Source organism: Adiantum capillus-veneris, chromosome 11 (genome assembly GCF_014529385.1).
Source record: "Adiantum capillus-veneris isolate H3 chromosome 11, ASM1452938v2, whole genome shotgun sequence".
In the NCBI taxonomy this organism is placed as follows: Eukaryota; Viridiplantae; Streptophyta; class Polypodiopsida; order Polypodiales; family Pteridaceae; genus Adiantum; species Adiantum capillus-veneris.
In genome coordinates, this window is record NC_140941.1 from 56,053,901 (window position 1) to 56,067,951 (window position 14,051).

Consider the following 14,051-nt stretch of genomic DNA (forward strand, 5'->3'; position numbering starts at 1 on the left):
AAGGGAAAGGCAAGGAAATAACCCCTACCCCCACACCAACCATCATCAACTTGACACTAGAAGAGGAGCAAAGGAGACATGTGCGGGCCTTACACATAAGGATATGTGGCCTCAAAAGACCAAGATAATGTGGAGGAAGAGGTGAAAGAACTCATGACTATGGTGGGGGTCAACGAGCAGACGCATACAAGGGCCTGGAGAGTGGACACAAAGAAAAGCGGGAGCAATGGAGAAACCTCGAAGGAAAGGGCACTCATTCTCTGCTTCCCCTCCATGGAAGCGAAGAAGGACTCCCTGAAGAAGAGACCGACCCTAAAGAAGACTGGCATCTTTCTTGGAGATTACCTCACCCTCTCGCAGATTGCTCATATGCAAGAAGTAATGCCGGAAATTAGAGCAGCAAGGTAAAAGGGGAAGATTGCTTTTCACAGAGATGGAAAGGTGGTGATATTGGAGCGACGTCCCGCATGACGGTGCGAGACCTATGGGACCACACTTCGTCTTGATGTAGGGGCCTTTGAGGATAGCTTCACAGGGAGAGACATGATCTTCTACTCTGAGACGCATCAAGCCCCTGGTCAATCCATGCCATATGTGAGCGGGTATAGATGGGAGACAGCCTGCAGACAAGAGACCAGATCGGAACACCGAGGACGAGGCTTAGGGGGAGTGGCAGTTCTATTCAGGGAGGAGTTGCAGCCATTGATATATATAGCGCGCAAGGATGAGCATGCTAGGTACATGTGGGTGAGGCTCAGGGCAGAGACGGGCAGAGACCTCTACATTGCCATATGTTACTTTCCTCCTAGTACGTCAGTATATGCATCACCTAGGAGACAATCCCCCTTTGCTATTTTGGATAATGACATATGGGAGTTTTCTAAGGATGGTGACATTATCATACTAGGGGATTTCAATGCTAGGACTGCCCACCACCAGACAATATTTTATGATACTTCTGAGGAAATGCTTAGGGAGCTGGACGTTACAGAGATGGGTCTATCCAGATTATCACAAGATGAGGAATACACAGAATATGGCAGATACTTGATAGATATGGGAACGGCACATAGATTGGTCATTTTGAATGGCCTACAAAGATTTTCGACAGCTGGAGGTTGTACTTGCTTTCCACACCGACATGGTGCCAGCACAGTGGATTATGTTATGGCCAAGCCAGGTCTCATTCCATTCTTTCAAGATTTCATGGTGGGCACTATGCCAATTGGAGTGGCAGTTGATCATGCTATCTTGTCCTTCACCCTGACGTTTCAGTTCAGCACAGCTCCATTAGGAGAGGTCCCTACACACGTTCGGTATACCTTCATGAGGGAGATGGACTCTGTGTATATGGATGAGATATATAGGAAGCTATGCACCCAGGAGCCAGGACGGCCACTAGATGAACTCACTCAAATATTGACAGAGACGCTCCATGATGCAGCATCAGAAGCATACCCCCACAGCCAGCCTACACGGAGACGATCTGGAAAAATGCCCCAGAACAGTTGGTATGATGAGGAGTGTAGTGAGATGAGGATCAAGTTACAGAGGGAAGTGTTCATGGGTATTACCACACATAGACAGTCACGGATTATCTTTCGCCGCCTAGTGCGACGAAAGAAAAGGGCTTATTTATCCCAGCTAGAGCAAGACTTGTATAAGTTATTTATAAGTCAGGACTCAGGCGAAGCATGGAGGCTATTCCACGAACATTCACCACCACCAGCGGTCACCTCCACTGAGACATGGGGGGAATATGCCACATCTCTCTACACAGTATCAAGACAACCACCTCTGTCGGACCCACTAGAGACATGCCCGGAGACATGTTCTTTCTTTACTGCCGAGAGGGTAAGGAAAGCTATTGACAGAATGAAGACAAGGAGAGCACATGATCATGATGGTCTCGTCGCAGAGCACTTCATCCATGCCAGAGATATGCTTGCAGAGCTCCTAGCTATGATGTTTAATCGAGCCATGTATGAAGGCTTCCCCGAGACTTGGAGTATGTCCACGATTGTGCCTATTTTCAAGTCAGGAGATCCCATGATTCCTCGGAATTATCGCACCATCATGGTTGGTCACACACTAGCTAGGCTGTATGCATCCATTCTTGAACAGGAGCTGAGTAGATGGGCAGAGCAAGAGGACATAAGAGCACCAGGACAAGCTGGTTTCAAGAGAGGTTTCTCCACTCTTGACCAGATTTTGACACTCAGAGCTATTATTGAGTAGGGTAGACACCATGGCAATAGGATCTATTGTAGCTTTGTGGATTTCCGCAAAGCCTTCGACACAGTGCCGAGAGCCAGACTTATACGCAGATTACCGGACATGGGTGTGCCTACAGAGCTGATTTGGGGGATTCTGGCTCTATACAGGACAATGATGGGGCGGGTACGCACCATTGAGGGAATGTCTCACATGGTCCTCTCCACTATTGGAGTAAAGCAGGGATGCCCCCTATCCTCGACTCTTTTTGGGATGTATGTCGATGAGTTTTCAGACAATGTAGAGCGTCAGGGGGGCTAAGCTAGCAGGGACATGGATTCCGTTGTTACTATATGCTGATGATATTGTGCTGATTTCTGACTCTCCAGAGGGGATGCAACGTCATTTGGATGCTCTGCATACATTTGCTCGTGACAGTGGATTATCTGTCAATCTGGGGAAAACCAAGGTTATGGTGTTCAACACCACACTACAGTGGGTCAGGAGGTCGGCACCCACATTTATATATGGCCAAGAGACTGTGGAGTACACACATGCATATACTTATCTGGGGGTAGTCTTCAGTGGACCGGTGTTGTCACTAAGGAGAGCATCAGAGACTAGATTGACGAGAGCATATTCAGCTTTGGGAGGACCGGAGAGGATGTGTTCGCAGGTTCAGTTTCAGGAACCGCGAACAAAGCTTTGGCTTTTTGACACTCTAGTGACTCCAGCTATGCTCTATGGAGTTCAGGTATGGGGACCCTCAGTAGACCACCAGGGGAGATCTGGCAACACAAATGGATGGAGATGTATGGAGGGGCCTCTGGTCTCTATGATCGCTCGGATGATTCGGGCTAAGGCCTCAATACCACATGAGATTATCCGAGCCGAGCTAGCCCCCCCCCCCCCCCCCCCCTCGTGGTGGAGGCATTGACGAGATCAGTTTCCTTTATGCACGGTCTATGGGATCTCCCCAGGGACAGATACGCTCGGCTTGCCCTGGAGTCATCTCGACAACTAGCTCTACAAGGCGATACAGCATGTTGGTATGGATAGATGACAGCATGGTTTCAATCGCATGGTCTCAACATGGATAGATTACCTCCGCTTCAATACTCCCTGGATGCACCCTCTCTGTCTCTCACACGGACAGATCACCAGACTCATACGTCAGTATCTGATTCAATTAAATACCAGGAGCACATGGATACAGCCGACACAGGAGCTAGGCACGAAGATAGCCTTCTACAGAGAGCATCTTCTCCAACTCACGGAGGACGGCTTTGTGACTAGGCCTGCATACATGGACACACACTTATCTCATGCGATAAGATGCGCTATTGGACAGATACGCACATCCTCACATCAGCTCCAAATCGAGACTGGCCGATTTCGAGGGGTGCCGGCAGGAGCTAGGATATGTCACCTATGTAACTTAGAGCCAGAAACAGAATTGCACTACACATGTCACTGCCCTGCATACTATGAGATACGCGGCCGCTTCCACTGCCTGTTCAGAGAAGGGTTCGGCCCTTTTTCTAGAGTCATGAGATACAAGGATCAGAGATGTCTCGGATTGTTCCTACTAGAGCTGCGCAGACTTAGGGAGAGCTTGCTGAGGACATCAGAGGAAAGACAATCTCAGAGACGAATCACAAATTTCTTTACACCAGCCAGAGAAGAGCCAACGGAGCAGTCATTACAGCAGATCTCAGAGCCTACTCATACTAGAGGTACACTGCTTGATTGAGCCACGGAGCTTGGCAGATCTAGACGTCCACGACCTCAGGGGGTCTCCCGCTACCGACGAAGGCTGCAACAAAAGATACAGATTACTCTAGCTCAACATGCAAGACGCCCAACTAGAGTACTGACCATGGAGGAGGTCGATGAGATCCGACAGCGACCGATGCAAGATTTCATCTGAACCCACAACCCCCCCCCCCCCCTATTTCCTTTCTCCTTAGTGTTTTAGATTTAGTTCTTTGTAACTCTCTAATTTCCGTACTCAGACATGGTATCAGATTCACCAATTGTATCTTTTTGGCCTCATAGGTCATTTTGGCTTTTTGAAGACGTTAATATAACATTTCATTTCATTTCTCTCTCTCTCTCTCTCTCTCTCTCTCTCTCTCTCTCTCTCTCTCTCTCTCTCTCTCTCTCTCTCTCTCTCTCTCTCTCTACATTGTACACCACATGCACCACCCTACCACACCCTCTTGCATAGTATAGGCTCATTTCAGTTTGTACCCTTTTTTTTATTTTCCGATGCCTAGAGCATCAACACATGTATATGATATTGTCTCATAGGTCGAGTTCGGCCTTTCGAAGACGTTAATAAAGCTTTCTTTCTCTCTCTCTCTCTCTCTCTCTCTCTCTCTCTCTCTCTCTCTCTCTCTCTCTCTCTCTCTCTCTCTCTCTCTCTCTCTCTCTCTCTCTCTCTCTCTGGCCCGACATGCACGACGCCCGGTCAAACTACCGACCATGGAGGAGATTAATGAGATCCGCCAGCAACCGATGCTGGATCTCTTGTGATCTAGCTATCCCAGCTAGCTGCTTAGTTCACACCTAGCAGTTTAGGATTCCATAGTATTTTATTTTGTCATTTTGTCAATTTGTCATCTTGTCACTCTGACTTTGTATCAGATACACCACATTGTAACTTTCTGGTATCATAGGTCACTTTGGCCTTTTGAAGACGTTAATATAACATTTCATTTTCATTTCATCTCTCTCTCTCTCTCTCTCTCTCTCTCTCTCTCTCTCATGGATGGTAGAGAATTATGTACAAAGCTTGGGTATAAAGAAGAAGAGCCAGGCCCCCTCAACAAGATTTGGAGAGCCGGCAAAGACCTAATGAGAGAGTTCCCTCTTCCTTCAATTCTCCTCCGAAGAGGCCAGGACCTCTTTCATTAGAAAAAGGGTGATTCTACGAGAACTCACGGGGGTGCATAGATACAAGTAGAACATAGATAGGCATGCATGCATAGGGTGATCAAAGCACGTGAAGGAGGGAAGAAGGTGCCATACCGCAATCGCTGGGTCATCATTGATGGAAAGGTCATTACATAGGGACTCCGCTCCTCTGTGCTAACAAGCTCCTAGCGAGCCTACTGTAGCTGCTCCTCCAACCAAGGACTGTCTGGATGCTGCTCTTGCATCCTCTTCAAGGAAGCAACGCCCCATCTGAGACGTTGCTCCTCCTCTTTCGCTGCAGCCAGGCGAGCCAAAGACTCCTGGAGAAAGAAATGACTAATCTGAGCTAGTCTTGAGGCCAGCAGGAGAATCTGCATGTCCAAGCTCTCTGTCCAAAGAGCCTCTACTCGCTCTTTGAGTGCAGAGTCCAGCAAGACCCTCTCAGGGATGCGAAGGATCGTGCTCCCCCTCCTCTGCCTGGCTGCCACTGTGAGGATCACTGGTGCATGGTCCGAGAAGAAAGTCCCTGCCAGAATGCCAACTGTCGCACCCAAGTCACTGAAATGGTCACTAGTGTAGAAGCGATCTATCCGTGATAGATTCACTCCTCCCACTCTGCGGTCCGAACGAGAGAAGGCTAGGATGTCTTGGGCCCTCACAAAACTAGAGTGCTGCCACACATCCGAGACCCTCAGAGTCATAGAAAACCTCTCCCATGCTGCCACCTTAACCCCATGCACAGTAGCATGGCTACCACCAATCCTGTCTGAAGGGTCGTCCAACATGTTGAAGTCACCCCCTATGCACCAATGTTCTGCCTGCGGTAGAGACTCAGCAATCTGTGACCAAAACTCTGCTCGTGCACTCGCCACATTGGGCGCACATATGTTCAGGAAGCCCACAAGGCAACCCTGAACCTGCATAGTGATCTACTGAGCCCTGCCTGGCACAATAATCCCCTCTGCCTGCAAAGAATCCGCAATAGTCATATATACCCCACCTTGGATGCCTCCAGGTCCAAAAGCAGTTGACCAAAAAGTATCATATCGTCCACGCAAGAGCTGACCACAACGTCTAGTGCGGCTCTCACATAGATGATGCTCCTGTAGCTTAAGGATATCAATCTCTCCTTCCACAAGGCAACGCTGAAGCTCCTGACGTAGTCGGCCCCGTTGACGCTAAAACTGGGGCCCACCAAGTCCTTGCAGGTTCCATGAGAGGATCCTCATGGGGAGCGAGAGAGAACAGATGCTGCCGCAGCATCTAAACGTGCTATCTTCGAGGCTGGCTTGGATGGGGAGTAATCCGCATCCAAGCGTCCTCTAGATAGGCGTGACTGCAAAGAGTGCCTGGCCCAAGCCCAAGTAGACCAAGCCGTACGTAAAGCAACCTCCTTTGTCCAGGAGCCCTCATGAATGTGTACATAGCATGGCAAGCACTGCGTATCAGCAAAGAAGTGAACCACAATGTGTCTACATCCTGCTGTATCTGGAGGGGTCACCACAAACATGGCCAATGGCCACAAAGTCTGAAGCTTGTCTGTAACTCCTAGGTCTCCCATGTGGTGAGAGAACTCTAGGACCTATGTAAGCAACCACTCCAACACTGAGTCGAGAGTCCACTCAATCTGGTCCCTGCCACAAATGGGAAAAGAGAAGCCAACCGCCGAGTCCAAGGCCTCTATCCCCCTAGCTGCAAGGAACAGAACATGAACCCTGAAGCAGGCTGCCTCATGGTCTATTGAGGAGTCACCGAGAAAACGTGTAAAGTCGTAGTCAAAGAAGTCCCATTGGCCCGAATGTCGAAGCTCGTCAGTCCACGAGGGACTGCTGCAAAGGGAGAGGTCTGTACTTGTAGAGGGGGTTGCAAGAAAGGTTGTCCCTCTCTCGCCAAGCGACGCGTGGCAAAGGCGCTGCCAAGAGATCTCCTAGCAGTCGGAGATGGCCCTGCCCCTTGGGTCGACTGTGGAACTGGAGCGGGAGGTGGGGGTGTAGGAGCAGGGGGGAAAGGGGGAGAAGAGGGGAAGGGGGGAACGGCAAAGGTAGAGGGGCGAGGAGAAGAGGCGGCGGGAGGAGGAGGCGGGGGGGATGATGAGGAGGGGGAGGAGGGGCTGCCGAGGGTGACGCTGAAGTGGGGGCTAGAGCAAGGACCTCATCCTGCTCAAGAGGACCGAAACGGTTCCCCATGGGAACCCACTGCTGTTGGGCAGGCGCCTAAGGACCACTCTGAGTGCCAGGCTGTCGCTGTGGCCCCTCCCGTCGTCGACCACGAACCTGCTGCCATCCCTCCTGCGCTGGAGACCCAGGCTCGGAGGGTGGCTCTGTGTCTGTGCCTGTGGTGGCTGTTGGCCAGCGCTTGCAGGGTGGGACTGAGTCTGTGGTTTAGATCGAGGCCTCCTCCGTGGACAGGCCTTCGCAAGATGGCCCATCTGTCGACAAATGAAGGATTGGTTCGGGAGGCCCGAAAACTCCACGCTCTGTCTAAACCAACCCCCACTCACCCGAGGCAGAAGAATGACCTTCGGGAGAGTTTGAGTGTCCCTAACCAGAACGCGAACTGAGGGAATGCCGGTCGCCTTGGCAGCTACTGAGGCTGCCGTGTGAGGTGTCTCCAAGACAGTCCCAATCGTTGAGCCTATCCTGGACAAAAGTGGTAGGTACTCCCTCCGCAAACCAGGAAAACAGACGGAGATGGGGATGTCTGCCTCCTCTACCAAAACATCTAAAGCAAGGTCAAAACCATGTCTCCACTGTCAAAAGTGGGCTCGAGCTGCTCGGATGGTCAATGGACTCATGGCGATGACCTTGCACGCCATTTCGGGGGTCTCGAAATCGATGTGGTAGTAGCCTCGTCCGAGGATCTGAACGTCCAAGATCTTGCCCACCTCTGCGAGAAGGCGGGCCTGGAGAAGATCACGCAGCTCTCCTCTGCTGGGTCTGGTGCCGAGAATCTTGCAGATGACAAAAGTCGCTTGCAGGCGCTCTACCTCTGCGGCTAGGCTTGCTTGCTAAGTTGGTGAAAGAGCAAGTCGAATGGTGGGCTCAGCGGGGTGGGGCGAAGGGGCTTCAGTGGAGTCCCTCTGTGGCGGAGCTTGAGCCTCCATACGTATCTACTGTTGTGGCGGGAAAAGAGAGGGTAAAGCAGTTTCTCTGCAAAAGGACCCCGACAAGCACTGTCAAAGAACCAGTACTGCCAGAGCCAATCGACAGAAAAACCTCGGAGTGAGAAAGGCAGAACGAAAAGAGCCGGGCGGGGGGGGGGTTCAGTGAGCGAAGAGAGGTGGGGGAGGGTGGGACAGGAAGCAGAGCGGGCGTGGGAGAGGGCAGCGAAAAGGGGGGCAGCGGGCAGCGGAGTGAAGGGCAGCGGGCAGGGGCAGCGCAGTGGGGGTAGGTGACACAGCGGGCAGCGGGGGGTGAAGGCGGGCGCAAGAGGGGAGCAGCCGACAGGGGGGTTAGCGCAAGGGGAGGGCGGTGCATTCCTAAATTCCACTTTTGAAAAGACATGCACATCAACCACAGTATCAACATGACGTGAATCAAGAGAGATTATATGCTTTTCTTCGATAGGTCATAGATAATGGTTGTAGAAAGACTCTCACTCCAATGCATACTTTGAGATCACAATGAGTTGCCCATGTGTGGTTGTCGTCCAAGCCAATGAAGATGGTGCAATATTTGTTGCCAAGCCAAGATGAGGGAGGTGGCATATGGGCAACCAGGCATGCGACGAGAAATATGCCCATAAATAAGTTCCATATAATCAAGTGTCCAATGACCATAAGCACGAATTTTCATGTGTCTACACAAAGCATCTTAGTCATGGTTATTATTGAAGATGAAACACAAACAACAAAGAGACCTTTTGAGCAACAGTGTAGAAGTTAATATCAAGATTAATGAAGCCACCATGGAACTTTGGTGAACACACTAAAGCTTGTTTAACAAAATGCAAACCTTTGCAATGAGATAAAGTTTGCCATAAACATTCTTTGAGATATCCAACTATCTGTAGACGTACATGTTGTGGCCATGCAGAAAGCATTTAGTAGTTGATCTTACATTCAAGACAAGTCTAAACATTCTTTGAGAGATTGAACTATCTATAGACGTACTTGTTGTGGCCATGCAAAAAGCTTCCAGTAGGTGATCTTACATTCAAGACAAGTCTAAACCCAAGAAACTTCCTCTTTCAATGAGACATCCCAACCAATAGGGTAACAAAGACACCAAACTAGTTGACCGCGAGGAACAATGTGACCAGGCTATAAATGTGAATGCATGGAAGATTTCTTGTTTGAATTATCCTTAGAATTTGATTTGTGTAAAACAATAGGCTCGCTGCTGCTCGTCATCCACCTGCGTGCATCCCCCCCCCCCCGCTCTGCTACACGCCCAACGTGCTGCTGCTGCTGCCGCCAGCCACTTGCCCACTGCGCCCGCCACTAGCCCCTCCTCTCATCGCGCTGCCCTTGCTGTCCACTAACCGCACGCTGCCAATTGTCGCTCCCAGCCCCCTGTTCGTTCCATTGCCCACGCGCTGCCCGTTGACCCCCCTTTCGCTTGCTGCCATCTTGCCCGCCTTTTCCCCCCTTCGTTCATTGCCCTCCCCCCCCCCCCCCCCCCCCCCCCTTCTCGTTTCGTTCACTGTCACCCTCCCCATGAAAGCGTCTTTCGAACTGCTCCGACAGTTCTGGATTCTTGACATTGCTTGTCGGGGTTTTTGCAGAGGGATGTCTTCTTTTACTCCTTTTCCTCCATAGTAGCAGACACAGATGGAGGCTCATGCTCCACCCCAAAGGGACTCACAAGAAGTCCCCTCGCCCGACCCTGTAGAGCCCACCATCCAACTTGCTCTTTTGCCGATAGAGCAAGCGAGCCTCGTAGCAGAGGTGGAACGCCTTCAGGCGACTTCCGTCATTTGCAAGATTCTCGACACCAAACCCATTAGAGGAGAGCTGCGTGATCTTCTCCAGGCCCGCCTTCTTGCAGAGTTGGGCAAGATCTTAGATGTTTAGTTCCTCGGACGCGGCTACTATCAGATAGAGTTCGAGACTTCTGAGATGGCGTCCAAGGTCATTGCAATGAGCCCCTTGGCCATCCAAGTAGCTCGAGCCCACTTTCGATAGTGGAGGCGTGGTTTCGATCCAGCTAGAGATGTTTTGGTAGAGGAGGTAGACCTTCCCATCCCCGTCTGCTTTCCCGGTTTGAGGAGGGAGTACCTGCCACTCTTGTCCAAGATAGGCCCAGAGATTGGGACTATCCTCGAGACACCTCGCACGGCAGCCTTTGTAGCTACCAAGGCGGCCGACATCCCCTCAGTACGTGTTCTGGTTCGGGACACCCACACTCTTCCGAGGTCATCCTACTACCTCGGGTGAGTGGGGGTTGGTTCCGTCAGAGCGTGGAGTATTCGAGTCGCGCGAATCCGTGTTTCATTTGGAGACGAATGGGCCATTTGGCAAAGGCTTGTCCTCGCAGGAGACCTCGACCCACAGTGCATGCGCAGCCTCCCAAGGCTGAGCAAGTCCAGCAGCCAGACACACAAGACGCACAGGCTAGTACCTCGTTTGAGACTAGCGATCAGACAGCTGACGGTTGGCAGTAGGTGTCTGGCCGCCGTCGACAGGGACGGGCTCGCCCCACTGCTCCCCCTAGTGGCCGACCTTCTGCAACTAAGCAGCACTGGATTCCGATTGGGAACCGTTTTGATCCCCTTCAACAAGACCCGCCTGAGGAGGCCCCATACGCTTCTGTTCCTCCACCTCCACCTCCACCTCCACCTCCTCCTCCCTCAGACGCTGCCGCTCCGCCTCTCCTGCCTCCTCTTCCTCCCTCACTTCCACCTTCGCCTCCCGACCCTCCTCTCTCCCCGATCGACCCTCCTCTCTCCCGTCGTTCGGATGCAGATTACTCCCCATCCAAACCGGCCTCAAAGATAGCGAGGTTGGTTGCTGCGGCAGCATTTGTTTTCTCTCACTGACTCCATGAGGATTATCTCATAGAATGGCGTCAGAGGGGTCGGCTGCATCATGAGCTTCAGAGATGCCTTGTGGGTGGTGAGATTGAAATTCTTATGTTACAGGAGCATCATCTTTGTGAGAGCCGCATTAGACAGTGTGGTCAGATTTTGCGTGGTCGCTATGAGACGTTTGGGTCAGCTGCATTTGGACCTGGAGGCATTCAGGGTGGGGCACCATTTTGTAAACAAGTCGCATAAGGGAGATAGGTATCCAATCGAGCAGCTCACATAATTGTTTTTTGGGCAATAGTTTCAATAAACCTTTGTTCCAAGGAGGAAGCCTTCCATTCTGCCAGCACTGATTAATGATATGAAGCAAAGGAACCTTGAGATCATTCCGAATGCATGAAGGGATTCCACAATGAGACCATTCCAACCTGGTGATTTTGATTTATCCAAACCGCGAATTGCTGCACTCACTTCTGTTTCAACAAATGAATTTTCTAAAGCTTGAGCTTCAGTAGGGGAAACAATAGGGTTTATTTCTTGAGAAATACGTCACGGGCAAGTTGACACAACACACACTATATGGTGCATGTAGCTAAAAAGATAATCTTGACCATATGAAAGTGTTGCTTTTATCTGGGTTTAGATTGTTCATCCTATGGATAACAGATATGACTGGGATGTGGCGACAACAATGGGGTTCTTGCAAAAACATGGTTTATCAGGTTTCTGAATTATTTTCTCACAATTTTAGTGTGAATGGTATGCAGTTTACCACCTGCATTTTATCTATAAAGGACCTCTCATATCTTCTTCCCCCCATTGTGGCAGATGAATTCAAGCTAAATATAGAGTGCAACCATGCCACTCTAGCAGGACACAGGTAATTCCACACATCAATGTTAAATGTACCCTTAGCTAGTGCAACCTTGATGAGACTTCAATAGTTACACACTCTAGATTTTATTCCTTAATAGATTCATTTGTATTGTGCAAACATTTTGCACTTTATAGGTTCTCAACTGAGGTGCTTTTCAGAATTTTGCAGGGTTGTTGCTTTTGTTCTAAAATTGTTTGCTTCAAAATGTGTCTCCAGCTGTTCACATGAGCTAGAAATGGCAAGAATTAATGGCATGTTTGGAAGTTTTGATGCCAATACAGGGGACGCACAAACAGGTAATGTGAAGAGTTGTAGGACAATTTTGGCCTCAAAACAAATATTGATATTCTTGATGTTTGACAGGCTGGGATACAGATCAATTTCTTGTAGATATTGCAGAAGCAACTTCAATTATGCTCACTGTTATAAAAAATGTAAGTAGTTATGGGCAAGAGCTTTTTCCATTGGGGGTGATTTGGGGTGCCTCTTGGTGCCTCATTTAGCACTGATTACGCCACACTCACAAGTATGCTCAATAGTCACTACCTTATCCGACCCCCCCCCCCCCCCCCCCCCCGCCAATTCCCCCAGCAACACTAGAAAAAGAGCTTTTTTTATGATGCAAAAAAAACCTTCTGTTTTTTATAAACCCGCCTAGCGTGCTATTGCAACCCCTACCAAGAGAGAGACTATACACAGAAGGGAGAGATTTGCAAAACGAAGCAAAATATACAATGGCTACATCACAAAATGGGAGGAGGATTGAGCCAAGCACGTGGCATGTTATGGCAATGATGAGAACGAGCTCCCTCTCATAGGACTAGAGATGGCTGACCGCACTGCCGTACCCCAAGTGAAGGTCATGTCTGGGAGGATGTAGGCCATCACATCAAGAATCCTGAGCCAGATCTACTGTGCAGTTGCATTGGCAATGTCATTAAATCTCCACTATATGCCCACACTGGAGACAAACTGAGGGAGGTCCACTATAGGCAAGCCAGACACCCAATGCCGTCCCTCTCTGGGATAGTTTCCTACGACGTTAAAATACTCTTCTTCTTAAAATCCTCCGTGCTGCTGCTTGTATTGCCTCTCATCTAGCCATCAAGATGTTTTGGAAAAGTCGTGTAGTCCACTGAAGAAAGGCATCCCAGAATGTCCATAGACACTCCCTATGTTCCACTCTAGAGACATCAAGAGTCATGACCCCAAGACCCACAATCCCAAGCTGCCTGTGATTGCGGAGTCCTTAGAAGTTGGGTCAATAGTTCATTGACTTGGTGCCATTGCAAGAACTCCAATCCCTTGGGAAGTACACTCCGAGGACCAAGGAAGACTCACACCAAATATGCGAGAACGATCCCTTTCGTACCTCAAAGAAGAAGCAGTTGCCCTCATTTGTACATGCTCCGATGGCAATCAACACCTAGGTGTGTGAAGGCACTCATCTACGCGGAGCCATGGAGCTCAACGAGATGTAGCACAAAGTGAGTACTGTGTACTCTCAGTGAAGAAGTGGTTACCTCTGAGCAGTATGCTGGAGCCTCACTCACTCACAAGGTGCATTGCAAGACAGTAAAGGTACTAGGTACTCACAGCGCAGTAGACAAAAACAAGATAACCACACAGCATCTGAGAGCTACTACGTAGCATCTGAGCACTGAAACTGAACATGATGAACACTGAGAACTTGAGAAATAGCATACTCGCTGAACTTGGATTGCCCCAAAGATGACTACAAGCCAACGACTGGCTGGCAGCACACCCAGCTCCAGACCAAGACTCAGACACAAGGTGCAATGAGGGTACAGAGGCTAAGGTGAAATGGTCCGTGCAGTGAGGTGCGACTCTAGTCTGAGACTTTCTATATATAAATATATATATATATATATATAGAGAGAGAGAGAGAGAGAGAGAGAGAGAGAAATGAAATGAAATGAAATGATATATTAACGTCTACAAGAGGCCAAAATGACCTATGAGACCAACTGATTACAATGATGAGTCTAGTACCAAGTCTAGGTACAAACAAGAAAACTACAAACAAAGAACTGATAGGAGTGCTACCGACTCC

The 14,051-nt window shown here is 49.7% G+C and overlaps 1 protein-coding gene across 1 annotated transcript in view; it reads left to right on the plus strand.

Moving 5' to 3' along the window:
• Positions 1-14,051, plus strand: part of LOC147447264 (xylose isomerase family protein) — a 140,742-nt gene that overhangs the window by 122,470 nt on the left and 4,221 nt on the right. Inside the window, exons 12-15 of the mRNA XM_086523118.1 lie at positions 11,767-11,822; positions 11,929-11,980; positions 12,194-12,273; positions 12,341-12,411. Coding sequence (XP_086379244.1) covers positions 11,767-11,822; positions 11,929-11,980; positions 12,194-12,273; positions 12,341-12,411 — 259 coding nt within the window. The remainder of the gene's footprint in view (positions 1-11,766; positions 11,823-11,928; positions 11,981-12,193; positions 12,274-12,340; positions 12,412-14,051) is intronic.